The sequence below is a fragment of the Sturnira hondurensis genome, unplaced genomic scaffold, assembly GCF_014824575.4.
Source record: "Sturnira hondurensis isolate 20B ecotype Veracruz unplaced genomic scaffold, ASM1482457v3 Scaffold0016184, whole genome shotgun sequence".
In the NCBI taxonomy this organism is placed as follows: Eukaryota; Metazoa; Chordata; class Mammalia; order Chiroptera; family Phyllostomidae; genus Sturnira; species Sturnira hondurensis.
The window spans coordinates 1,971,588-1,998,745 of NW_028088815.1; the positions used below are offsets into that span (position 1 = coordinate 1,971,588).

Here is a 27,158-nt window from a genome sequence, read left to right on the forward strand (position 1 = left end):
ATATGATCATGTGATTTTTGTCTTTGCTTTTGTTTATGTGATGTATTACATTTACTGATTTGTGAATATTGAACCATCCTTGCATCCCTGGGATGAATCCCACTTGGTCGGGGTGTATGATCTTTTTAATGTATTGTGTAATGCACTTTGCCAATATTTTGTGGAGGATTTTAGAGTCTATGTTCATCAGCAATACTGGCCTGAAGTTTTCTTTCTTTGTTGTGTCTTTATCTGGTTATGGAATGAGGATGATGCTGGCTTCATGAAAAAAATTTAGAAGGCTTTTGTCTACTTGCAGTTTTTGGAATGTCTGTAAAGTATAGGTGTTAGCTCTTCCTTAAGTGTTTTGTAAAATTCTCCTGTAACTGCCCAGACAAGGGCTTTTTATGTGCCAGGAGTTTTTTCATTACTTCTTTAATTTTGTCAGCTGTTATCGGTCTGTTTGGGATTTCTGCTTCTTCTTCATTGAGTTTTAGAAGATTATATTTTTCTAGAAATTTGTCCATTTCACCTAGGTTTTCAAATGTCTTGGCATACTTCTTCACAGTAATTTCTTACAATCCTTTGTATTTCTGTAGTATCAGTTGTAACCTGTTTTATTTCTCATTGTGTTTATTTGGGTCCTCTCTCTTTTTTTCTTGATGAGTGTGCTTAAAGACTTGTTGATTTTGTTTATCTTTTCCAAGAACCAGCCCCTGGATTTATTGATCATTAGAATTGTGTTTTTAGTCTTTATTTCATTTAATTCTACTCTGATCTTGGTTAGTTTCTTCCTTCTACTAGCTCTGGGCTATCTGTGTTGGTATTCTTCCAGTTCTTGTAGATGTAGGATTAGGTTGTTTATTTGAAATGTTTCTATCTTTTATTTTTTAGGTAGGTTTCTATTGCTATGCATTTGCATCTCAGGACTGCCTTCACTTTGTCCCATAAGTTTTGGGTTGCTGTGAGTTCATTTTTATTTGTTTTCAGAAACTTTTTGATTTCTTCCTTGATCTCATTCTTGACCCATTCATTGTTTAATAGTATGCTATTCAATCTCCATGAGTTTGAGTATTTTGGATTTTTTTCCTTGAGGTTGGTTTTTAGTTTCAGTCCCTTGTGGTTGAAGAAAATGCTTGATATGATTTCAATTTTCTTGAACTTGTTGAGGCTTGTTTTGTGTCCTACCATGTGGTATATCTTTTAAAATGTTACATGGCATTTGAGAAGAATATGTATTTTGCTTCTTTAGGATGAAAAATTGTATATGTACCCATAAAGTCCATTTGATCTAGGGCATTGTTCAATATTACAATATCTTTTTTAATATTTTGTTTGGAAGATCTATCCATTTTTGACAGTGGGGTGTTAAAATCTCCTACTATAATTGTGTTGCTGTCAATATTTTTCTTGAAGTCCATCAGGATTTTCCTTATGTATTTGGTTGTTCCAATGTTAAGTGTATATATGTTTATAACGTTTATGTCTTCTTAATGGATTCTTTCCTTGAGTTTTATGAAGTGTCCTTCTGGGTCTCTTTTTATGGCCCTTGTTTTGAAGTCTATTTTGTCTGATATGAGTATTGGTACTCATATATGAGCTTAGAATATTTACTTGCAGCCCTTTACTTTCAGTCTGTGTAGGATTTTTGTTCTGAAGTAAGTCTCTTGTAGGCAGTCTATCATGTATGGGTCATGATTTCTTATCCATTCCACTATTCTATGTCTTTTATTTGGGGCATTTAATCAAATAATTCATTATTAATAGGTACTTATTCATTGCCATTTTTTCATACCTATGTTCCCCTCTCTCTCTGTTTTTTTTTTCCTGTTCTTAAAGCAGACCCTAAAGCAGCTGGTTTGGAGGAGGTATATTCTTTGAGGTTTCTTTTGTCTGGGGAAATCCTTATTTCACCTTCCCTTTTAATTGAGTGCCTTGCTGGTATAGTAGTCTCGTTTGCCAGCCCTTGTTTTTCATTACTTGGAATATTCCTTGCCATTCCCTCTGGCTTGGAGTGTTTCCATTGAGAAGTCAGCTGCTATTCATTCTTATTGAGGCTACCTTGCACGTTAGTTCCTGTTTTTCCCTTGCTGCCTTTAAGATTCTCTTTTTGTTTTGGAATTTTGCCATTTTAATTATGATGTGTCTCAAAGTGGGCCTCTTTGGGTTCCCCTTGATTGGGACTCTCTGTGTTTCCTGAATTTGTGTGCCTTTTTCTCTCATCAAATTATGGAAGTTTTCCATCATTACTTTTTCAAACAGGCTTTCTATCTCTTGCCCTTCTTCTTTTCCTTCAGGTATCCCTATTAACAAATATTATTATATTTTATTTTGTTCTGCATTTTCCTTAACCCCTCTTCATTCTTTCTAAGTCACTTTTCCTTTTCTTTATCTTCCTGGGTGTTTCTTTTTACCTTGTCCTTCAGCTTTCTGATCCTCTACTTCATCAAGCCTGCTTTTGATTCCTTCTTCTGTCTTCTTCAATTCAGATATTGTGAGATTTAAACTGATTTAAACAATGATTTCTTGTTCAACATGTTAAACATAATTGTAACATGGGAGGTCTAACTCAAGGATCTTGAATGCTTGTTTGGGTAAGTCAAAAACTCTACAGGGGGAACTGGATGGAGTAGACATAGCCTTTATTACTCACATTTCAGGGAACATTGCCATTGGCAGATCATCCAAGGAGGATCACATTATCCTGAGGCTGAGACTTGTTTTAAGGGGTCCCAGACAAAGGGGTCATGTGTTTATGAGTGACTTTAAAATATATTACCTCAGTGTGTATGTGCAGAGAGAAAATGTCAAGAAGTCATCACATAGGACAAGAAGCCCTCCCAAAAGGAGATAAGGAGGGAATTGCAATCCATTTCCAAAGAAATACACGTTTATTCTGGCCAGGGGCCTCCTTCCAACCTTCCATTGTGGGGGTTGGAGGAGCCATGTCCAGCATGACCTCACAAGAATAAAGTGAGGAAACTATAACCTACTGAATAAAAGTCCGAGCATATTTATCTAATCTTGCAATGTGGGAAATCTTTTTAAGCCAAATAAAATACATTAAATAAAAGGAATGGCAGATTAGACCACATATAAATTTAAAATTTATGTCTGCAAAAATTCTATGTATGATAGGAAAAACTCCATTAAATATATGACAGGTACAAGGTTAGTCATCTCAATTTATAAAGAGTTCGCAGAAGCTTATAAGGTGAAAAACATCAGCAGGCTAGGAAAAGAGCATAACAAAGGGAAAAGTAGTTCAAAAAACCCTAAATTCCTCTAGGATTTTGTTCGTCACCTTCTTCTCCACCATTTAAATCCTATTCATCTTCATCATGAAAGTCAATTGCTACCATTTTGTTAAACTTGTTCTTGACTTACCTTAGAGGAATACTGGTCCTTCTAAGTTGCTTCTGGGTAGCTCTACAATACATATTTCTTCTATACACAATATTTTTGCCCTTCTTCTTTTCTTAGAGCTGGTCATGTTCATATTTTTCTTCCATTCTTGATTATCAATTTCTTAAGAAAACAAACTATGTCTTCTTCATTTTACTTTCCAACATATTAAACCTTCAGTAACTACTAATAACCCTGTTTGAATAAATAAACTAATCAGACTCTTCAAAGAACACAGATCATGCAAATAATGTAAGTCAGTAAGTGTATTTAACTCACAGCCTCAAACAACCATTTGGATTTAAATTTCTGATAAAATTTCAGCAAAACTGACAGGACACCCTTCCTCAGGACACAAGTTAATTTTCAGCCTATAATAAAAGTATAAACTCCTTTTCATTGGTTTATTCATGTAAGCAGCTTTAGACACATGAATCATACTATACATAAAGCTTTGCTTTCAAATATAATTCACAGTATGAACCTTGAGGTGGCTGAGCTGTGCAGAAATGAGATTCTTCTGAGACCTTGAAAACAGTAGATAGCCACATTGTTCTCGACTGGATTGCTTATCTCACAGATACGGGTTATAATCCCACAGCTCCACATTTCGAAGCATTTACTGAATCCATAATAGTTGAGTGTTCATGAAAGCTAATGTAGTAGATGAAAACAAATTAAATTGGATTGTGCCTAAGGCAACTAAAAGGTACACCTGAATTTTTGATGTGGAAGTCAAAACTAAATCTATTGGACTTAATAATTAAAACTGTTCTGTTACTTTTGAAGAAAGAAATTCATGTCCACTAAAACTTTTTTTGTACTGGTAGGTGCTTTCACTCTTTCCCTATTGCAATTGAATATTTAAGAAAAACACACACTTTCATAGTGGCAACATCTCTACTGAAAGAAGCACAGCAATCTGATATTTTCACCAGAATTATCTCTGGAACTTTTGTTCCTTGCCTTTGGAGGTAATAAATATTCAACAGAAAAAAATACAGGGGAAAAATTGTCCTTGATAATAAGTATTGGCACACATATGAGGCTAAATGACATGTTGAAAATTTCCCTGAAGCATTTTTGTGATGAGTGAAAACTAATATTCTCATAGGCACCTGACAAAGAAAGTATTATTTTTTTGGTGATCCTGGTTTTGAGTATCAATAGCAACATAGTTAGTACTTTTATAAACAAAACACTTCATAGGGTAATGAGATTGCAGGAAAAGTAACTCAAGGAGAAGTTAAGTGTTTTACACATAGACAAAGGGTGTTTATAAGAATGTATCTCCTACTTCAAGATTCATTCCTTTTTTCTTTGTTCAAAAGGGTGTACTATATGTTAGTAATTGAACACCTTCTAAAAGAGTTAACTATCTCTAGTAAAGGAAACTATGGTGAGAGAGCTCACTGTGTGAGTAGGCCTGGGAAATAGTAGATTCAAGACTTCACTGAACACAGGAAGCAATACTTGGAAAAGTACTTACTTTGGAATCAAAACACTTGAGTAATACTTCTGTCAGTACCACAAATTAATAGAGTAACTTTGGGCTAATCTCCTATCATCCTTAAACCTCATTTTTATTATCTTTAAAAATAAAGAGTCAGATTAGATTATCCTTAAGGTCCTTTTGGCTCTAGGATTCTAATCAATGTAACAGAGCTTTTACCTTGGAATCAGTTCACCTTTGTGTTATACTGCACTTTATTTCTTGGAGACTCACTACCTGAGAATTCAATTTAAGTCTTCATTCTACTATGGCGTATAAAGACATTTTTAAAGAGCCAGTAGATTCCAGTTGTCAACTTTCCCAGATGTCATCATAAGTTCTAATCAGGAAGCATTTATCATCCACTAATGTGTACAGGGTAGATTAATTAGAGATGTAGTAGTAATCATTTAATTAATCAGAAAAACATGCAAGAATGGAACTAACCACACATCTTGCAGAGAGTGTGACTATAGTAGTTAAGCTGACTTTTGTTGGAATGCTCGGTATTTTTGTTTGGCTTAATCCATCATCTTGACTCTGGCTCTGAAAAAAATATGAAAATGTATTTGTCTTTATCAAGTTGCTCAGCATGGCAATATTATTTAGAAAGATTACTTTTTTTAAGAATCTCATGTTTTTAATATAACAAATAATTTGATAGATGAGTACTGTAAAAGTAAAAACTTATTCTCATATTCCTTTAGACAATTAAATGTACTTCATTGTAAAAACCAGTGCTTAACAACACCCCCCCCCAAAAAAAAACCTGCTATAATCTGTTGAAAATGTTAAATACCTAGCTTACTTAGAGGAGAAAAAAGAAAGGCAAATAAGTTAAGGTCCTAACTTTTTTTCTAATTTTTCTCAACAGTGTTTACCACTAACAAGGCCAACTTTAATTCAGGACAATTATTTTAGTTTTCCACACTGAACAGTTAGATAGGCTTTTATGATCTGTAGTTCTTGGCCATTTCCCCTCTGTTGAATTAAAGCTGTTATTCCCCTAAACAATCAGATAAAGATCAATAATATTGAGATGAAAGTCCTCAAACATCATATACTAATTTTCAATTGTATGCAAGCCTAAAGCTGATGCTTAATATGTCCATTCTTTTCTTCTGTAGGCATTTATGTCCATGTTCCAGATCCTTACCCAGGAAGGATGGGTGGATGTAATGGACCAAACTCTAAATGCTGTGGGACACATGTGGGCACCTGTGGTTGCCATCTATTTCATTCTCTATCATCTTTTTGCCACTCTGGTGAGTTTAGTATTTCTTTCATTTATGTCTTAGAATTCATAATGGAATGAGCATCAACAGGTTTTTGGCCTACTTGGACTCTCTGAATGAGAGCCAGAAAACCAATGTAGAGTAGTCTGGTTGGATGAAGTCCCTTTCATACTTGATTTCTATTAATAAATGAACTTAAGGAATGAGATTTCAGATGTAAATAACAAGTTGTCTGCCCTGGCTGGTGGATTGAGCACGAGCCTGCGAACCACACGATCGTGGTTCGATTCCCAGTCAGGGCACATGCCTGGGTTGCAGGCCAGTTCCCGGCAGGGGACTCAGGACAGTTTGTTCTTAATATCAGTGTCTCTGGTTATATTTTGCTTACTTGTTTGTTTTGTTGATTAGGTTTCACTTAAAGGTGAGATCATATGGTATTTTTCTTTCACCACCTAGGTTATTGCATTTAGCATAATGCTCTCCAGTTTCATCCATGCTGTTGCAGAGGGTAGGAGCTCCTACTTTCTGCTGTGTATGCTTCCATTCTGTAAATGTACCATTTTTTTGATCCATTCATTTGCTGATGGACACTTAGGCAGCTTCCAGCACTTGGCTGTTGTAAATTGTACTGCTATGAACATTGAGGTGCATATGTTCTTTTGGATTGATGTTTCAGAGTTGACTGCACCAGTCCGCATTCCAAACAAGAGTGCACTAGAGTTCCCTTTTCTCCACAACCTTTTGAGCACTTATTGTTTGTTAATTTGCTTATGATGGCCATTCTGACCAGTGTGAAGTGGTATCTCATTGTAGTTTTAATTTGCATCTCTCTGTTGGCTAGTGATACTGAGCATCTTCTCATATGTCTCTGGGCCCTCTGTATGTCCTCCTTGGAGAAGTGTTTATTAAAGTCTTTTGCCCATATTTTAACTGTTTTTTTTTGTCTTCCTGGAGTGCCTTGGCCACTATCTCAAGAGGAGAGTACCCAGACTATTGCTTTGAAAGGCTTTTATTGCATTTCTGGGTACATTACAAGATGGTCCTCATCTACCTTGCACAGGTTCACTTTAGGTGATTGTCTTTTACAGAAAACAAAGGAGAGGATGCCACTAATCACATCACAGAAGAAGGATATTTGCAAATACAAAAGAAAAGGTGGTTAAACGGGTTACACTTGCCCTTGGAAGGTTAAGCATGGATTTTAGGAAGTTACTTTAAAGATATGCAGTAAATGTTTTCTGCCTCAATTTAGGTTGAGGGAGTTTTAGCAAAAAAGCAAGTCTCAAAGCAGTCTAGGTACAATGCAGGCCTGATTCCCCACAGGAGAACCTATCCATGGGTGTGGGTCCTGTGTATAGGAGCTTGCTTTCCACTGGCCTTCCAAATGGGACCTGAGCCCATGCCACACAGAATGGTCTCCTATATAGATACTTTATTTTTCTTGTTGTTATATCAAATTGGATTTTTTTCCTGTTTTCTGTTTCTGATGTTTCATTGTTGATATACAAAAAGGCCTTTGATTTCTAAATACTGACTTTGTATTTTTGTGAAATCCTGCTGTTTTGCCATATTCATTTTTTATGTCGAGTACTTTTTTGGTGGAGTTTATAGGGTTTTCTATCTATGCTCTCATGTCATCTGCAAACAATGACAGTTTTGCTTCCTCTTTACCAATGTGGATGCCTTTTATTTCTTCTGCTTGTCTGAGTGCTATAGCTTGGACTTCCAATACTATGTTGAATAGAAGTGGTAAAAGTGGACAACTTTGTCTCATACCTGATCTTAGTGGGGAAGCTCTAAGTTTTTGCCCATTCGGTATGATGTTGGCTGTAGGTCTCTCATATATGCCCTTATTGTGTTAAGGAATGCTCCCTCTACTCCCACTTTACTGAGTATTTTTATCATAAATCGCTGCTGTACCTTATCAAATGCTTTTTCTCATCTATTGATATAAACATATTTTTGTCTTTCATTTTGTTTATGTGGTGTATTATGTTTATTGATTTGTGAATATTGAACCATCCTTGCATTCTTGGGATGAATCCCACTTGGTTATGATGTATGATCTTTTTAATGTATGGCTGGATGTGGTTTGCCAATATTTTGTTGAGGATTTTAGTGTCTATGTGCATCAGCAATACTGGCCGGAAATTTTCTTTCTCTATTGTGTCTTTATCTGGTTATGGAATGAGGATGATGCTGGCTTCATGAAAAAAATTTAGAAGGCTTTTGTCTACTTGTAGTTTTTGGAATGTCTGTAAAGTATAGGTGTTAGCTCTTCCTTAAGTGTTTTGTAAAATTCTCCTGTGAAACTGCCCAGACCAGGGCTTTTTATGTGCCAGGAGTTTTTTTCATTACTTCTTTAATTTTGTCAGCTGTTATCAGTCTGTTTGGGATTTCTGCTTCTTCTTCATTGAGTTTTAGAAGATTATATTTTTCTAGAAATTTGTCCATTTCACCTAGGTTTTCAAATGTCTTGGCATACTTCTTCACAGTAATTTCTTACAATCCTTTGTATTTCTGTAGTATCAGTTGTAATCTGTTTTATTTCTCATTGTGTTTATTTGGGTCCTCTCTCTTTTTTTCTTGATGAGTGTGCTTAAAGACTTGTTGATTTTGTTTATCTTTTCAAGAACCAGCTCCTGGATTCATTGATCATTAGAATTGTGCTTTTAGTCTCTGTTTCATTTAATTCTACTCTGAACTCGATTATTTTTTTTCTACTTGCTCTGGGCTATCTTTGTTGTTGTTCCTCCAGTGCTTATAGATGTCAGATTAGGTTATTTATTTGAAATGTTTCTATCTTTTTTAGGTAGATCTCTATTGCTATGCACTTCCCTCTCAGGACTGCCTTTTGCTATGTCCCATAAGTTTTGGGTTGCTGTGACTTAATTTTCATTTGTTTCTAGAAGCTTTTTGATTTCTTCCTTCATCTCATTCTTATCCCATTTGTTGTTTAATACCATGCTATTCAGTCTCCATGAGTTTGAGTGTTTTTGAGTTTTTCCCTTGAGGTTGGTTTCTGGTTTCAAGCCCTCGTGGTTGGAGAAAATTCTTGATATGGTTTCAATTTTGTTGAATTTGTTGAGGCTTGTTTTGTGTCCTACCATGTGGTATATCTTTTAAAATGTTCCATGGCATTTGAAAAGAATGTGTATTTTACTTCTTTGGGATGAAAGGCTCTATATATATATCAATTAAGTTCATTTGATCTAGGGCATTGTTCAATGCCACAATATCTTTTTTGATATTTTGTTTGGAAGATCTGTCCATTTTTGACAGCAGGGTGTTAAAATCCTCTACTATAATAGTGTTGTTGTCCATAGCTTTGTTGAAGTCCTCCAAGATTTTTCTTATGTATCTGAGTGCTCTTATGTTGGGTGCATATATGTTTATAATGTTTGTGTCTTCTTGATGGATTCTTCCCTTGAGTTTTATGAAGTGTCCTTCTGGGTCTCTTTTTATGGCCCTTGTTTTGAACTCTATTTTGTCTGATGTGAGTATTGCTACCCTAGCTTTTCTTTCCTGTCCATTTGCTTGGAATGTCTATCTCCAACTTTTCATTTTCAGTCTGTGTAGGTCTTTTGTTCTGAGATAGGTGTCTTGTAGACAGCATATGTGTGGGTCATACTTTCTTATCCATTCAGCTATTCTATGTCTTCTTTGGGGGGGGGGTAATTTATTTTAATTGTTGTTGTATGTCTTTTGATTGGATCATTTAATCCATTAACATTTCAGGTTTTGTTTATAGGTATTTGTTCATTTTTCCCTCTCTATTCTTCTATTCCTCTGTCTTTCACTCTTTCCTTTCTCTTCTTATGGCAGTCCCTTTAGTAAATCTTATAGTTCTGGTTTGGTGGAATAGATTCTTTTAGCCTTTTTTTGTCTGGGAAAATCCTTATTTCACCTTCCATTTTAACTGAAAGCCTCGCTAGGTAGATTAATCTTGGTTGTATGCCTCTGTGTTTCATTACTTGGAATATCTCTTGCCATTCTCTCTTGGATGGAGTGTTTCTGTTGAGAAATCAGCTGCTATCCTTAATGAAGTCCCTTTGTACATTACTTCTTGTTTCTCCCTTGCTTTCTTTAAGATTCTCTCTTTGTTTTTAGTACTTGGCATTTTAAATCTGATATATCTTGTAGTGGGCTCTTTGGGTTTATCTTCATAGGGACTATATGTGCTTCCTGAACTTGCATGGTTTTTCCTCTCTCCAGCTTTAGAAAGTTTTCTGGCATTATTTTTTCAAACAGATTTTCTGTCCCTTGTTCCTTTTCTTCTCCTTTTGGTATTCCCACAATTTGAATGTTGTTGCATTTCATGTTATCTTGGAGTCTCCTTAAGCTGTCTTCATATTTTGGGGGGTCTTTTTTCATGCAGCTGCTCTGCCTGGGTGTTTCTCTCCAGTTCATTAATCAGTCCTCTGCTTCATCCAGCCTACTTATAGTTCTTTCTAGTGTATTTTTTATTTCTGAAATTTTATTGTTCATTTTTTTCTGATTTTTGTTTATAGTTTATATTTCCTTTTCATGCTGATGTAGTTCTCACTCAGTTCCTTGTAGTTGTCTGTGAGTTTTTTGAGCATCTTTATAAGCATCATTCTGAATTCTGTATCTGATAGTTTGGTTATCTCCTTTTTGTTTAGCTTTTTTAGTAGGGAGTCTTCCATTCCTTTTGATTGCATGTTCTTTTTGTTTCCACATTTTCTATGATGCTTTTTTTTGTTTCTGCTCTTCCTGATATTTAAACTTTGATAGCTGTCTTTGCTGAGTAAACTTCTATGTTAGGAATGCTATGAGGTTCAGGGGTGAGGTCTCTTTGATCTCTTTGTGTGGACGCCCTAGGTTTGCCCTTTCTTCTGTTTGTGCAAGCTCTCTTATTGTACTTGGTTTTTTACCTTTTGGTTGTTCCTTTGTTGGTGGATTTTCTCCTCCAGTGAATATACTAATGTTCATAGCTCCCACCTAATCTTGTATGCGATCAGTGGCAGGGGGTAGGCAAAGTGGATTAAGACAGAGGGAGAGTATTCTATGGAATTTAAAGTACCAACATGTAGAGAAGAGATAGGCAATCCTTTGGATAAGTATAGCATTAATCATGATATTTCATCCAACTAGCCACTTTTTATAAAAGGTGAAAAAGATAAGACTCATGTTTGAGGGGAGGAGGATTGTGAGGTGAATCCAGAAAACAGAGTTCTCATTCAAGGTTAGATGATGAGTTACACTGAGAGTAATGATAGAAAGTAGGCACAGAGAAAGAAAGAATAGAGTTAACCATAACAATAATAAAGCTCAGGGATAAAGTGACTTGGGCTAATATCAAGGAGGAGTGCTGCGTACGTAGTATGTATAATTTTACAGAACAGCGATTACTTACAATAGTACTGGAACAACAATAATATGACAAGAAATATATTATTTGGATAACAAGAATAGAAAGTACATGATCAAGAGAAGTGTATTATTGGAACACAAGTGAAGTGAAAGAAGGAAAACTAAAATACAATGTGATAGAAAGAATAAGAAAAACCAGCCAATGCAATTAAAAAGAGAAATAAAATGATGAAAACTAGACAGAAAGAAGAGAAATAAAAAATACTAATAAAAAACTAAAAATAGTGAAAAATAATAATACAAATAAACAATAAAATGCCAGTTCTATGGGATAGCAAAATTAATTTGTCTCAATTCCTCAGTTGTTGGGGTTAGCCTTGTTCTCCCTTCTTGGATGTGTCTCTAGACCTTTCACAACTCCAGGTCTTATTGTCTCACTTGGGGAAAGAAAGAAACAATGAAAAAGGAGAGGAAAGCAAAAAATAAGTCTCCTTCTGACTTTAAACCCACTGAGTGAGTTCTGCTGGTGTTCCTGGATGCCACAGGAGGAGGGGGGCTGGGGTTCACTTTTCTTTCTTCCTATAGTTTTGCCAGGATGAGTGTCAGGTCTGGGCTACAATATTCACATGTGCCCAGCCTGCAGCCCAGGTCCTCCAAGAGCTGCTGGGACCCTGCTGTCCATCTGTGCCAGGCCTACACTTTTCATCTACAAGTTGTGTGGTGTCCATGCGGTGCACATTCTCCTTGCTCTTTGTGAGCCCACCATTGCTGGAGCCCACCACCAACCAAGTGGCTCCACTGAGCCTCAGGATAGTCAGTGCGAATCAGCTTCAGGGCTGGGCCAGAGCCCAGTGAAGGCAAAAGGCTCAAACCAGCCTCAGGATGAGCTGTGGGAATCAGCTGTCTGGCAAGCTGAGCGAGCCTACTGCTGCTCATGAGATCCTTACAAATAGACTGTGAGCCTCTTTTTTTTTTTAAGTAAAAGCCTCTTGTTTAAGCCTGTAGTTCTTAACAAGCACCTAGCTTTTCACACAGCCCAACTTTCTGACCAGACAGGAGACTATCCAGATTGGGTCTGATGTGGCCCAACTCTTCTCCCTTCTCTAGGTGTTGCCCAGCACCCCAGTTTCTCTGGTAACAACCTACCCAGCACCCACAGTCCTCATGGTTATATACCACCTATGTGTATCTCTCAGTCTCTATTCCCCCCAACTACTTCAAGCATCCAGGTCCCTCCTATTGCCAGGCTGCCCTCCTATTGCTAGGCTGCCCTCCCTGCTCTGGTAGGGGAGGGACCTGGTGATTTAACTCTCCTCCAAGAATCCTGCAGCAGACACCCGGTGGGGGGCCACAGCAGCCTAGGTCCCTGCACAGATCTCAGGGACCTTAGCATTGCAACACCATCTGTTTATCAATGTCCTCTATAATTTTTGGCCTCCATACTTCATATAAGCTTTGATTCCATTTGCTGTTCACTCTGTTCCTCAAAAGATCGACTAGGTGTTCCAGTTGGGCACAGGGAGAACCGGGTTCTGCTCCTACCTACCTTGTCACTATCTTCTTGAGCATGTCTGACATTATATTTTGACGTGGTCAAATTATCAATTTTTCACTTATGGTCAATATTTATTTTGGATTCATGCTTAAGATATTTCTTCTTACCTTGAGGTAATAAAAATATTCTCTTCTATCTCATAATTGTTTTAAATATTCGCCCTTTACCTTTAGCCCTTTAATGCATCTCAACTTACTGATAATATCTAGTTTAATTTAGGTGAGATACACTGTTTAAATAAAACTCAAATTGACTTTTCTCAAACACATTATGTTAGATTTTTTGTTTTGATGTATTTAGTTGTCTCTTATTATGAACTTAAAGCAGTTTAAGGTCAGCTATACAGATATTTAAATTTACAAATGACTTTTTAAATGAAAACTAATTAATTCCATTAAAGAGAACACTCTATAACTAAACTAAAACTGAGAATGTTACTTCTATGCTAGGCAAAATATCTAGTGACTCAAGATACTTCCCCAGTTCACTGAGATTTTGTTTAAAGTGTGACCAGCAATTATTTTTCTCTTCTTGTTTATTCTCAGACTGATCATTGTAATGGACTCTATTAAGTTAGCTCAGCTTGATTTAGCAGTTTTACTAAATCTCAATTAATATGTGTAAGTAGTAACTTACATTCTAATTGAAGTGGGGAAGAACTTAATACCTACCCTTTTTGGGCCTGTAACTGGTACAGAAACAGGACTAGTAAATACAAACAAAACAGTAAAACCTATGATTCAAGGCCTAAAGATACAAGTGATAAAACAACTGTGAGCACAGCTCGTTGCTAGGCAATCAATGCCTACAGAACAAACATTAGCTTCTCAGTCATTCCAGCTCTACCTGATCTGAAATTGAGTTTAAAATATTAGCAGTAAAGTAATCAGACTTTGTTTATGGACATGTAATATGTGCATGAACATGATAAGTCTGTGATAATATATATATACATATATATATATCATTCTTAAAAACAGAATATTTAATAAGTTGAAAATCTCCATTCCATAAGCCTGTCTTTAGCCTTGAACTTACCTTAAAATGAGAATTTTTGTTAAATTGTGTGTTTCTTTTGGCAAAATACTACAAATTATTGCAACCCAAATGAAAAAAAAAGTCCATACACACACACACACACACACACACACACACACACAAGCTCTGATTTTTTTTTTTTTAATCCATGCTGGCTATTGGTGCCCTACAACCTGCAGTGAGTTTCTGATTCAGTCTTCCCAGGGACCCGCATGTACCTAGCAGCTAAAAAGCAAAAAAAAAAAAAAGTTTCCAACAGTTTATTCTGGCATAAAAAAACAGCAGGCTGTTCTATTGCCCCGTGGGGGCACCCATTTTCCAGCTTTCCAGCTCACAATGAAAATCAAGCTTAAGTGTTTAGCAAATGCATATTCTTAACCATTATCTATAATCTCTTTAAAATGGCTCTTTCATAGGCTAGGTACACATTCTGTATTTCTGTCCTAGCTTCAATTTTCCAATTGCTTGTGAAATTCATCTTTTCCTTCACTTTTGCCAATGATTTGGGGATTAAAGACTGTAGAAGCCTTACCCAATTGAAAGACTCTATTTTCTTTTTTTTTATTCTCTGTGCTTTTCCCTTTGTTATTGTTTCAAAGGAAAGCCCTGTGATGTGAATATTAAAAAAGAGGAAATGTAATTAAGCATCCATTGTGGGTAGTCTTTTTGTTACCTTGGAAGTGCTTAAATTAACACAGCAATCATTTGATTTTGCTTCTGCACTGGCAGCTTTCTGAGATAGTCATATTTTGCTGACAAAAATGGGCACTCCAAAGTGTAAATTAAATAATTTGATTTTATAGAATTCATTTAAAAGTGCATCTGTGTTGAACATTTCCCATTTTACAGTGCTTTGATTACATTTGACTTTCTGTTGACCTATATAAAAAATGAGATTGTTTCCAACTATAGCCTGCAAGACAGTTTAGGATAGTGTGATTCTAAATTGTAAGAAGGAAAAACACACACACACAAGAATATGAGTTGCTGACCAGATACCTGCTGTGCTTCTATTTTATATTTGAAAATAATTTTTTAAAAATAGAAATTTTAATAGAGTTCATAGTAAAAGAAGAAATAAGATTAAAGCTGACATTTCAGCTGAACAGCTAACTTTAAGCTATAGAAAAAGGAAGGGAAAATAGTAAAATTAAACATTAGAAGAGAAATGACAATGAAAAGAGATGGATATCTGAGGTTAGGTATAACTATATGCAGAGGTCAGGAGAATGCAAAATAGTATATGCAGCTACAAACACAGAAATTCTCAGCCAAGAAAACACATTCTTGGTAAGGCTGTCCTCTTATAACAATAAGCCATAATTTTCAGCAGTCTTAATCATGAAAACCCAAAAATGAGTACATTGGACAGAATGTTCATATACAAACAAAAAATGGAGAAAATAATGAAAATAGAAATATAAAAGTTTATTGAATTTTGCTGAAATGGACTATGAAAAAATGCAAGAAAACAAGTTCTCTGTAGTTAAACATATAAAACTTAAAACATGGTGAGTACCTAGCAAATCCTTAGCTCCTGTGAGTCTGGCTTTTTCAGAAGTGTATATAAGCCATGAGAGGAGTAGTTAGAAAAAGAGAAGAGGGGTCATAAGGATTTGTTGTACCTGAACACCTCTTAAGACTGAGGCAGGAGCCATATTGAATCTGGAAAATAATGCTTTGAATTCCACTAAGTTAGAAGGGCATCATCCCACCAATATATTGCTATGTCATTCATAAAAATTCTAAGGATGCTTGCCACGCTTCTAGGGACCTGATGTGTGGCATTTTCCACACTGAATGCATTGCCAATGCTAAAAGTGTCTTATGAATGGGCATTCTAATCTGATGAAAATAAAGACTTAGATACTTGAAAATTTTCATATTTATTTTCCATTTTTTCATTGACATTGGTTATTTATGTTTCAATAGTGATCATAGAATAAGGAAGTCACTGTATTATGAGTTGTATATTACAAGGAGAATAAATACTTCTGTTGCATATTCATATAGTGGAAAGTTAGAGACCTGTTAAAAGTGGCAACTAGCCATAGCATGAATATATATGTATGAATCTTTTTTGTAAAGCATCACACAAATGAAATACTGCTGTTGAAAGGATATATCATTTGTGCTTTAACAAAGCACCAGAGGAAATGAAAGGGTATATAGTTAGTCTTTATTCCCCTGGAAATTACATCATTAAAAAAATACTGATATATTATTTGATGCCACATTACAAATTTAAATATTATATAAATCTAAATATTAAAAATAAAGCAAATTAGGTTAGTGCATAATTTTTAAATATTTCATTGTTGTTCAAATACAGTTGTCTGCATTTACTCTCACTACTCCTCCCACCCCAGCCATAATTTAGAACTAGCAAAATATAACAGTGTGTCATGCAAATGATGAAACTCTTTGAGTCAATGTGGCAAGCCCCTGTATAATTTCTTTATTGTGTTAATAACATTTTAATATAAACCTGTAAATCACATTCAGTGGCTATGGGAAAACTTTTGACACAGCACATGTGGCACTTGTAAGTAGATAGACATTGAATGAAAATATGATTCAGACATCAATGTAGTGGGTTCAGATTATTAATGAGCATTACCTCAGGTTTCTGTAAAAACAGAACAAACATGAATAAAACACAGGAATTGAGGAATGGTTTTTGCTTTCAGAAAAAGGCCTCATCCCCTATTCCCATGTCTTTCACGACCATGCACTGGGAAGTATCTGATACCCCCTTCAAGTCTACAGTCCCATTCCAATCCCTCACAGCACTGGGTTTGTAGAAAAACAATGTCTCACTGTCAGTGTTAATTAAAAATAATGGAAACCAAGCTGCCACCCTTCCTTCACTTCTATTTCTTTTTTGCAGTAGTTATTGCCACCTTATTAGAGTCTGAGAAAAGAATGACAGTGTAATTTTCACCTCCTCACAATGGGCTGCAGGCTAATCTTGCCTCTTCTGTATCTTCTATCTCCATTCCAAAGAGACAGTGAAAGCCAGACTTCGGTCACCTCTCACCCTGTGTGCCAAGTCCTCCCCTTATCACAGTGCCACTTCAGGAACAGGGCGACAAGGACCAAGCTAAAAGTCCACGTAGAAATAGTTTTGGGAGGAAACTTAAGCTCTGAGTATATTTTTAGATAGTTTCTGGTTTTACCATCACATTGTCATATTAATTAAGCAGTGATGCTTAAACATTCAAGGGTATCTGTTAAATGAACTTGGGCTTAATAATGGTTTAAAGGCAACTATGAACTTTCTCTTATATAACTCCTAAATTTATTGTCAAAACTATTCCCAAACTCTTGTTTCAATTCTGTAAGCCTGGGGCTTTCAAACTGCAAAGCTCCTTCAGCACTTTTCCCAACAAAACCAAAGCCTTTCCTTTTTGAGTCTGGCCTTCATTCTATATTGAAAATCACTTTTATCTACATGACAAGGAGAAAGTGCAGCTATCACCCCACATCTGTTTCTCTGTCCTTCTGCTGTGAGGGTAGCTTTTTTCTCTTTTCTCTAACAAGAATGTATAAAATGTACTTTACAAAATAAATAAGTAAAATGTTATATACTTAATAACCTTTTGTCAAACTGTACACTGTCCAGTTACCATTGCAATGATCCAGTTTAAGATATATTGCATGTATTAAAAAGAAAAACAATAAAATCATCTGAAAGAAAAAAATTAACAGAGAAGAAACTAATGTCATCACTTTGTGATAATTACAACCACCCTCTCCTACCTCAGCAGCCTGTCTCAGCCCTTCTCCCTGGCAGCCATGCTGGCTGTTCTTAGCTGCTCAGCAGGCCCTTAATTAGCCACATGCTCCCCAAATCCTGTTTTTGTTCATAACACCTAGAAAGCCTTTCTCACAATTCTCTATCTGCCAGAATCATTCTTTTCCTTGGTATCTTGTTGTCTTGATAGCACAGGATTGGACTCAGTACCTCACAATCTTAAATAAGTAACTTTCAGAAGATGCACCAGACCCATTTTCCCAAATCAGCTCTCAGAAATCTAAATGCTTGGAGGGCACAAAACTACATGTGTGATATTGTGCTTGGGTTTAGTTTCTCTTCTCCGTCTTCACACATGTGTGTCTCACCCTGAACCTACACTGTAATTTTTCTTCACATTCCTGCTTTCTGAAAAGAGAGTGTTTTCTGTGATAGAATATGAAGGAGACAGAAATCTCTGGAAAGAAAGAGGGAGGCAAAGCATGTTTGGATAGTAGGGTGGCATGCCATTCTCAGAGGCAACAGTACTGGTACCAACCTGGATGTACTCTGACATCCAGACTCAAGATTTGTCTTGTACCCACTTCTTGTTTGAACTTGGGGGGAAAATAGCCTTGCTAGGGGCCCCATGTGGACAAGGGGCAGCCTAGATGGAGTTGAGGAGTTGCCTGAGAGGTCTCCTAAGAACATGTGGGGTACTTTCTGCCCAGAACTGTAGAACTTCCAACCTTCCCTGGGAGTTGAGAATCAGTGTATAGAAACACCACTGTAGGAACAATAGCCCAAGCCAGAGACCAGGTGGAAAGTGGAAGAGGTTGCGTGGGGGCCCTCCAAAAAGATATGTCCATGCTCTAAGTCCAGAACCTTTGACTGTGACCTTATTTGGGAAAAGGGTATTTACAGATGTAATTAAATTGAGGATCTTGAGATGAGATCATCCTGGATTACCCAGGTGTACCCTAAATCTAACAACAAGTGTCCTTATTAGAGATAAATAAGGACAAGATACAGGAAGGAAGAGAATGCCATGTGAAGACAGAGTAAGAGATTGGAGTAGTGCAGCCACAAGCCAAGGAACACCTGGGGCCACCAGAAGCTGGAAGAGGCAAGGAAAGATCTTCCTTCAGAGCTTTCAGAGGGAACATGTCCAGCTAACAACTTGATTTTGGACTTCTGACCTCCAGAACTGTCATAGAATACATTTATGTTGTTTTAGGCCACTAAACTTGTGCAATTTGTTACATCAGCCTAAAGAAACTAACACCTAACGTGCCACTGTGAATCAGAGATCTTAGCAGGAGCTGCAAAATCTGAGGTGGCGACTAATTCAACAGGGAGAAAGCTAAACTAATATTAACAAATGGGAATACTTTGTTAAGAGAGAAATTAAAAGGAAAAATATAAATTAGGAATGAAAGAGAGATTATCAAATGAATGTGGAACTGTAGGGAATTGAAAGTGGAAAAGAGACTGGAAATTAAAATGTTCTTTAAATACTGCATTTTTGTGTCCTTTCTTTTACCTTATTTACTTATTCTAAAAGAAGCATATGAAGCTTTTCATGATTCTCTTTAAAAAGAAGCTTTTTCATTTGAAAAATATAGTGAAATGCAAAAAAAAGGAAAATCCAGTTTTCACAAAGTCAGTCACCATTAATATTTCTAAAGAAACTCCTTCTAACCTTTTATCTATTATTCCTTTCTGTACATAGTTGTACTTCTACCATATATACTCTTATCTAATATTGTAAGCATTTTTTCAATAGTAATTAAAATTTATTTGTGCATTAATTATCTGTTGCTAGATAACAAATTATGAACAATTTAAGAGTTTACACTATAATAAACATTTATTATCTCACGCAGTTTCTGCAGGTTAGGAATCTAAGACAGGTTTAGATGGTATTTCTAATTCAGAATGTCTGATGAGCTTCTAATAAAGCTGTTGGCTGGGGCTGTGGGCTTTATTGGGGCTGGAGTATTCTCTTCTAAGACAGGTCACTCAAGGCTGTTGTCAGGAGGCCTTAGCTCATCACCACATGGGCCTCTCCCTGGGACTCTTGAGTGTCTTCATGATATGGTACCTGGTTTCCACCAGAGTGGGTGATCCAAGGGAGAGCATGACGAAAGCCACAATATCTCTTATTACCTGATCTCACAAATCACATGTGATCATATTTGTAACCTGTCAATTACATAGACCAGCCATACTGACCATGGTCAGTAGACTCACAAAAATGTGAACATCAGGAGGACTTCTGCAAGACTAGCTACCAGAATAAGAATTTTTAATGGCATTAATTTTATAATAGGGATCTTTATTAACTGTATTAACTATTTTAATAAAGTTAGATATTATTTCCAGTATTTCATTATTACAAATAACTATCAAGAAACTTTGTAAATAAAAATTTTATCAGTACTTCAGATTATTTTCTTTGGATATTATTTTCTTTTGGATATTGGATATTTTCTTTGGATATTATTTTCTTTGGGTTTATTGAGTTGTAAATTTTTCTTAATTTCCACTTTAAACTGACTTCATAAATTAATATGTATATTGTTTATTTCAATTGACATATATATTTGCTTCAATGTACTTGAGATAAGTACCTAAATACCTATGCAGTGATTCATTATTACATGCCTATTTTTATTTAATTCATTCTATATGATGTATATTTCAGGTAGATATTTTATAGCATATATAATATTTTAATACTTAATGGCATGTGAATCATTTTCATTTTTATTTAACCATTTTATAGATCCTCCTGAGTTTGTTTGTTGCTGTTATTTTGGACAACTTAGAACTTGATGAAGATCTAAAGAAGCTGAAACAAGTAAGTAATGTGCAGGGAATTCTTTAAAATGCATGTTTACAGGTGTCAGAGCAGTTTGAGCTTCAAAGTCAAAAAATAAAAGGTTTTAATCAATTAAGACAGTCTAAGTTGGAAAAATGTTTTTGTTTAGCTTTTATTTATTATCAGCAAAGAAATTTTTTTACTACTCTATAATTATCCTGGGAATATTTTTACATTATTATTATGAGTAAAGGTAAGATTGATATAGTATAGTAAATTGAACTTGGAGACTATTCTTTTTCTGCCATAAATGAAATTTGTCTGAAAACTAAATGCCCCAAAGCCAAATTACCATTTTGCATAATATATGTAACACCCTTGATCATCATCACAAAAATATCAACCATCAACTTGCCTGACCTATATACACTAAAAGAGAATTTGGTCTGGGTTCCCATGGTGATTATAAGAAATGGAATAGAATAAATGACCACCTGTGCCCAGTTATTTATGAAAACAGATTTGATGTTACATCAATAAAAATCATATCCAAAAAATGAAAATGAGAATGTGTGAAGGTTATCTTATTGATAGAAGAAAGATTATAGGTATGATCAACCACTCTCATAGTTTTTGTCAAATGGAGAATACTTGGCTTGAATATCAGGCTCTATCAAAGAGTATATAGTTCCTGTCAGAAAGGGAGTTGGTGGAAGAGAAAGGGAGTTGGTGGGAGAGATAAGATATTCTTTGATTATCTTCTTCAACTCTGCACAAATAATAGGGATGTTAACAAAGAGAACCAAGGCTATAAAACAAATCCTATCTGAATTCTATGAGGCCCTACACCTTCAGAATTTTCCAATTATATCTCACTTTTTTTAGATTTTATTTTTTTAATTTAAATTATTTTATTGTTGTTTAATTACAGTTGTCTGTATCTTCTCCCCACCCCTCCTTCCAAACCCACCTCCCTCCCTTGCTTCCACCCTCCCCCTTGGTTTTGTCCATGTGTCCTTTATAATAGTTCCTGAAAATGTTTTTCCCCACTGTCCCCTCCCACCACCCCTCTGGCTATTGTCAGATGGTTCTCAATTTCAATGACTCTGGTTATATGTTGTTTGCTTTTTTGTTTTATTGATTATGGTCCAGGTAAGGTGAGATCATATGGCATTTGTCCCTCACCACCTGGCTTATTTCACTTAGCATAATATTCTCCAGTTCCATCTGTGCTGTTGCAAAGGGTATAAGCTCCTTTCTCTCTGCTGTGTAGAATTCTATTGTGTAAATATACCATAGTTTTTTGATCCACTCATTTACTGATTGGCACTTAAGTTGTTTCCAGCACTTGGCTGTTGTAAATTGTGCTGCTATGAACATTGGGGCGCATAGGTTCTTTTGGATTGGTGCTTCATGGATATGTCCCCTAAAGCAAGGGACATAAAGAAAAGAATAACAAATGGGGCCTCATCAAATTAAAAAGCTTGTGCATTGCTAAAGAAAACAGCATTAAAATGAAAAGGGAGCCAACTACCTGGGAAAACATATTTGACAATGACACCTTGGATAAGGGTTTGATCTCCAAAATATATAAAGAAATCACAGGACTCCACTCCAGGAAGACAAAAAAAAATTTTTTTTAATGGGCAAAAGACTTGAACAGACACTTCTCCAAGGAAGACATACAGAGGGCCCAGAGACACATTAAAAGATGCTCAGCATCACTAGCCATAAGAAAGATGCAAATTAAAATCACAATGAGATACCACCTCTCATTCGTTAGAATAGTCATCATAAACAAATCAACAAACAGCTGCTGGAGAGGATGCAGAAAAAAGGGAACTCTAGTGCATTGCTGTTGGGAATGAAGACTGGTGCAGCCACTGTGGAACAGTGTGGAATTTCATCAGAAAATTAAAAATGGAACTGCCTTTTGACCCATCACTTTTCTATTTTTAACAAAGCAAAGATATAACCTATTTGAATTGCTGTGTTATTTGTATATCTGAAAGTTACTTAGACAGTTCATCTTATCAGTCTTATCTCCAAAACCTATATTTAACTAAAGATTTTCAATAAAGAATAAAAATTGATGTAAATATGCCCTTTTAAATAAACCATGTGGTGCTTTGCTTTGACTTTATAGCATTAGTTATTAAAATATCTTTTATTTAACCATTTACTAGATATTAATGATGCTTTGATTTTTTTGAAATTATGTACATCAGAGCTGATTATCCAATTGTGCTAGCCTACAATTTGGAGTATCTTCTTTGAATATGTAGAGAGATTTGAGGGTTGAAAGTCCCAATCATAAATAAAACAGTAAAAACATTTTTGTTAGTACTTTCCATATTGTTTTTAGCCACAAATGGGCTGAAACTACATTTCTATTAAATTCATCTATTTATCCGCTCATCCACTGAATATTTGGGACATTCGGACTGCTTCTATATCTTAGCAATTGTAAATAATGCTGCAATGAATGTAGAGGTGCTTATGTTCTTTCAAATTGGTGTTTTGGTATTCTTCAGATATATTCCCAGAAGTGGTATCACCCTAGGTCAAAAGGCAGATCCATTTTTAATTTTTTGAGGTATCTCCATACTTCTTTCCACACACAATGGAACACTACTCAGCTATAAAAATGAAAATTTTATGTCTTGTAACAGCATGGATGGACGTGGAAAACATTATGCTAAGTGAAATAATCCAGTCAGAGGAAGAAAAATCTGTATGATTTTATTCACATATGGAATATAATGAGAAACTGAACTAACAAGCAAAATAGAGGCAAACTAATAGATAGAGAGCAGGATGACAGCTATGGGGAGAGGGTTTAGGGGATGGAGGGATTGAGCAAAAGGAAAAAGTTCTCTTGGACATGGACAACAGGGTGGTGATTGTGGAGGCAGAGGAGTATAAGGGGGATACATGGTAATGGAAAAATACAATTGAAAATGCAGTGATTAAAAGTAAATTAAAAATTTAAAAAATCTCCACTATCATGAACATAAAGTGAGGTTTTCAGCCCTGGTATAAGCTGGATCAAAAGCAAACAAACAAACAAATAATCTCTAATAGTTTACACAAAGAAATTCATCTATTAATTTCATACTTGAAACTCACTAAATTGCTATGGACCAAATATTGTTATAGTAAGCTAAAATGCTCCTGGTTCACTGTCTTTCATTTTTGTATAAAAGTATCTATCATGTGTCTTCACTAGTTTTCAACCATTTATGTCATCTTTTATATCTGTGGGGTTTTTATTTCCTTTGATATTGGCCTTTAAAGTAAGGTTCATTTATATAATTTCAAGAATATACTCACTCACATACACACATACATACACATCCCCTTTCATTCACATATGCATGTGATGATGTGGCTACCTGAAACTTTAAACTATCTATTATGGCTTCTGTTAGCTCTCCAATAAAACTGTTGCCTGAAATATTTGTTTCGTTTTTCACATGTAGGACAAGCCCTTAAGGGTTTAAATTTGTATACTCTACCTATTTTTACTATTCACAGATAGAGAATAGAATGGGAGAAATATGAAAAAAGGTATTTGATTTTCTTAATGTTTGAAATTCAAGAAAGTACTATGTATTCCAAAGTCTGTCTGTTCAGTTCAAACTTTTTTTTCATCTTTTACTCTTTCACCAACTAGTCTATAGGTTCTTATTCCTACAGTAACATTTGTGGAACAGTCAGTGTGGAATAAAGGAGCAGAGTTAGAATTTGAATCCAGGCAATTTGGACCAAAAGCCCCAACTTTTAACTTCCTTATTATATTGAGTCGGGCTAAAGCTGTATGGATGCCAAATAGGAGTCATGCATTACAAGGAGAATCACTCACAGGACTGTTAATTACCTGTTTATAACTAATGATATTTTAGATGACAAAGATGTCATTATATTCATGAAATAACTGTTGATGTAAGGGTCAGTTTTCTGAGGAATGGAGGTGAATTAAGGAGCCCAGTAATTAAAACTATACATAATAGTTCTTTGTTTTCCCCTTGAAAAACAGAGGATCTAATCAGAGCCAGTTAGGACTTATGCAGATGCTAAGAGCTAAAATGCTTACCATTCACTCCACATAATGGCAGATGCTTCCAAAGGCGCCTCTTCTCTCAGTGACCTTCTGGAGCAATGAGTCTCCTTAAGCACAGACATCAGACACCTGCAGCATATGAATATTTTAGCTATACCTTCAGAGACTTTTAATCTATTTTATTATGATTGTGATAAAAAACAATTGTGTTAAAATTGAAATGTTAGTTCATGACATTTTTAAGAGTAGTATAAACCAGTACCTGTAAAATGGAGGGGTTAAATATTAGGTATTAAACAGAGCTATTAGAAAAAGAAAATCACTTCTCACATTTGGGAAAGGAAATATGACCCTGAAGATGGACAAAATGGGAGATCATGGTAGAAGCTGAAAGGTACAGTGAAGAGATTAGAGTGGTGGGAAAAAAATAAGTGAAGAAATAAACTAGGAAAACATTTCAGATATGAAATTAAGAGGAAGAGCATGGATTATGACTATAACACCATGGTAACCTGGGAGGAATGTGACCAAATCTAGTGTCAGGAAAGTGATAAAATCAGATGGCCAAATGTCAAAGGACACCACACATTTCAGGAAGAAGTTCCCTGAGGGCAAGTACCATTTACTGATCAGTTGTTGAGGGAATCATGGAATTATATTCTCCTTAACTAGAAACATGATGCTATATATTTTTCCCATTTTTTTCTGATGTCACATCCTTGCCCTTTAAGTTGTTGGTTTCCAAACAAGGACTTCTTGACATCTAGGGATTTTCAAAAGAAACTATAGATCCAGCAGCCTTTTTATCACTATAAGAAGCTAAATGAGAATAGTGTATTTACCCAGTGTAAGAACAGATGTGCAAACTAAAATGACAATTTTAATACCTTTAACTGAAAATCTGCAAATTCTAGGTGGAAACCTCTGCTTCCCCAATGATAAAGCTCTGAAATCTCTCCATTTATGCTTTTCTTTCAGATGAAAAGAAACAATACTGAATTACTTATTACTTAAAGCATTTTGATAGAGAGAGAAAATTAAAGATCAAAGGGAAAAATAAAAGAGCTCTTTGAGGATGAATTTTAAAAGGTTCTGACACAGTACCTATTCCCAACACCTCCCTCTTCAAGACATCACCAGGATTGTGCATTAATGGTCACTGGTGCATCTTTTCCTTTCTCACTCTTCAAAATAAATAATGAAAATAGTATCATGTATTGATTTCTCTGTGTGTTGCATATATGATGCGATCAATTCCTGAAGCAATAAGTAGCAGTATCAATCATTTCATAGCAGCCATAATTTACATGACGTCATCTCTAATTACAAAGAGATAGTGTCCATCACCTTTACAGCATCCCAAAACCCAACACTGGACCTGGAGATGATAGATGATAGATGACAGGTGATAGATAGATAGATAGATAGATAGATAGATAGATAGATAGACAGATAAATACATAAGATCGGAATTGGGGAATAAGATCAATATTCTATATTTAGTCGATACAAAATATTTACTAAAAATGAGATTGTTGGTGAATATGCAATTTGGCTGTCAAGAAGCAAGATTAGTTTGTTTAGAGGTTGATAAATCCCTGATCTAATATATCCTCTGAATAGTGTGAAGAGATGATGACCTTGATGTTCAGCGGTGTAGGAATAAACTGGGAAATGAAGGTGGAGTTTTGCAAACTTTGAAAATGAAAAGGATTCTTGACACTTTAATGATGTTTGCAAATTCAGTGCAAGACAGATAAAAATGTTTTTTTTTAAACACAGTATGAAATTCATTAAACTATGAAGGGAAAAAAAGACACAGAAAAGCCTCAGGAAAGAATCATTGAAAAGGGAAATATAGATAGTCTGTTTAGATTAAATTCAAAGCTGTGAAATTAAAACTTGTTTCCCCAGCTCTGTATCAAGTCTCATTTGAATTCCAATTCAAATTCCAATTTGATAATATTTGACCTGGATGATGTCCTCTGCATATCAGTGGGGCGGGAGGGCATGTAAAGAAGCTTCCCTCTCTTATTAATTTTTTAAACAAAACAATAAAAAGCTTATATTCATTTTTAAAATATGAACTCCAGATTAATGTTTCTCTTTAGCCTTACCTGGAAGCTTACATTTTCATTTCTGTCTTGTCTCCTACATTGAATTCATTCCAGATTTAGGGAAATAGCAAGGAGATAGGGTGTTGTTGCAAGAGTACACAATTCAGCACTGGTTGCCATCATCTGATCTGAGTTGAGATTTCATCATTCTCAGTATTTTATCTACCTCTCCTGAGTGAACTCAAACTAATGAAACATAAAAGGAGTTATGGAACTGCTACAATAATAACAAATATTACCCATTGAAAACTACTTAATGCAAGGTACTTCATATTAAATTATTGCATTTAATTCTGAATATTAAAGACAGAAACTAACATTCATGGAAGTAAATCCTTTGCCCAAATTCACACAACGGGAAAGTGACTAAGTTGGGATAA

General features: G+C 35.4%; 1 protein-coding gene across 2 annotated transcripts in view; it reads left to right on the forward strand.

Moving 5' to 3' along the window:
• Window positions 1-27,158, forward strand: part of NALCN (sodium leak channel, non-selective) — a 424,006-nt gene that overhangs the window by 230,021 nt on the left and 166,827 nt on the right. For both annotated transcript variants that reach the window (XM_037065791.1, XM_037065792.1), the window contains exons 14-15: window positions 6,004-6,141; window positions 20,563-20,637. In XM_037065791.1, coding sequence (XP_036921686.1) covers window positions 6,004-6,141; window positions 20,563-20,637 — 213 coding nt within the window. The remainder of the gene's footprint in view (window positions 1-6,003; window positions 6,142-20,562; window positions 20,638-27,158) is intronic.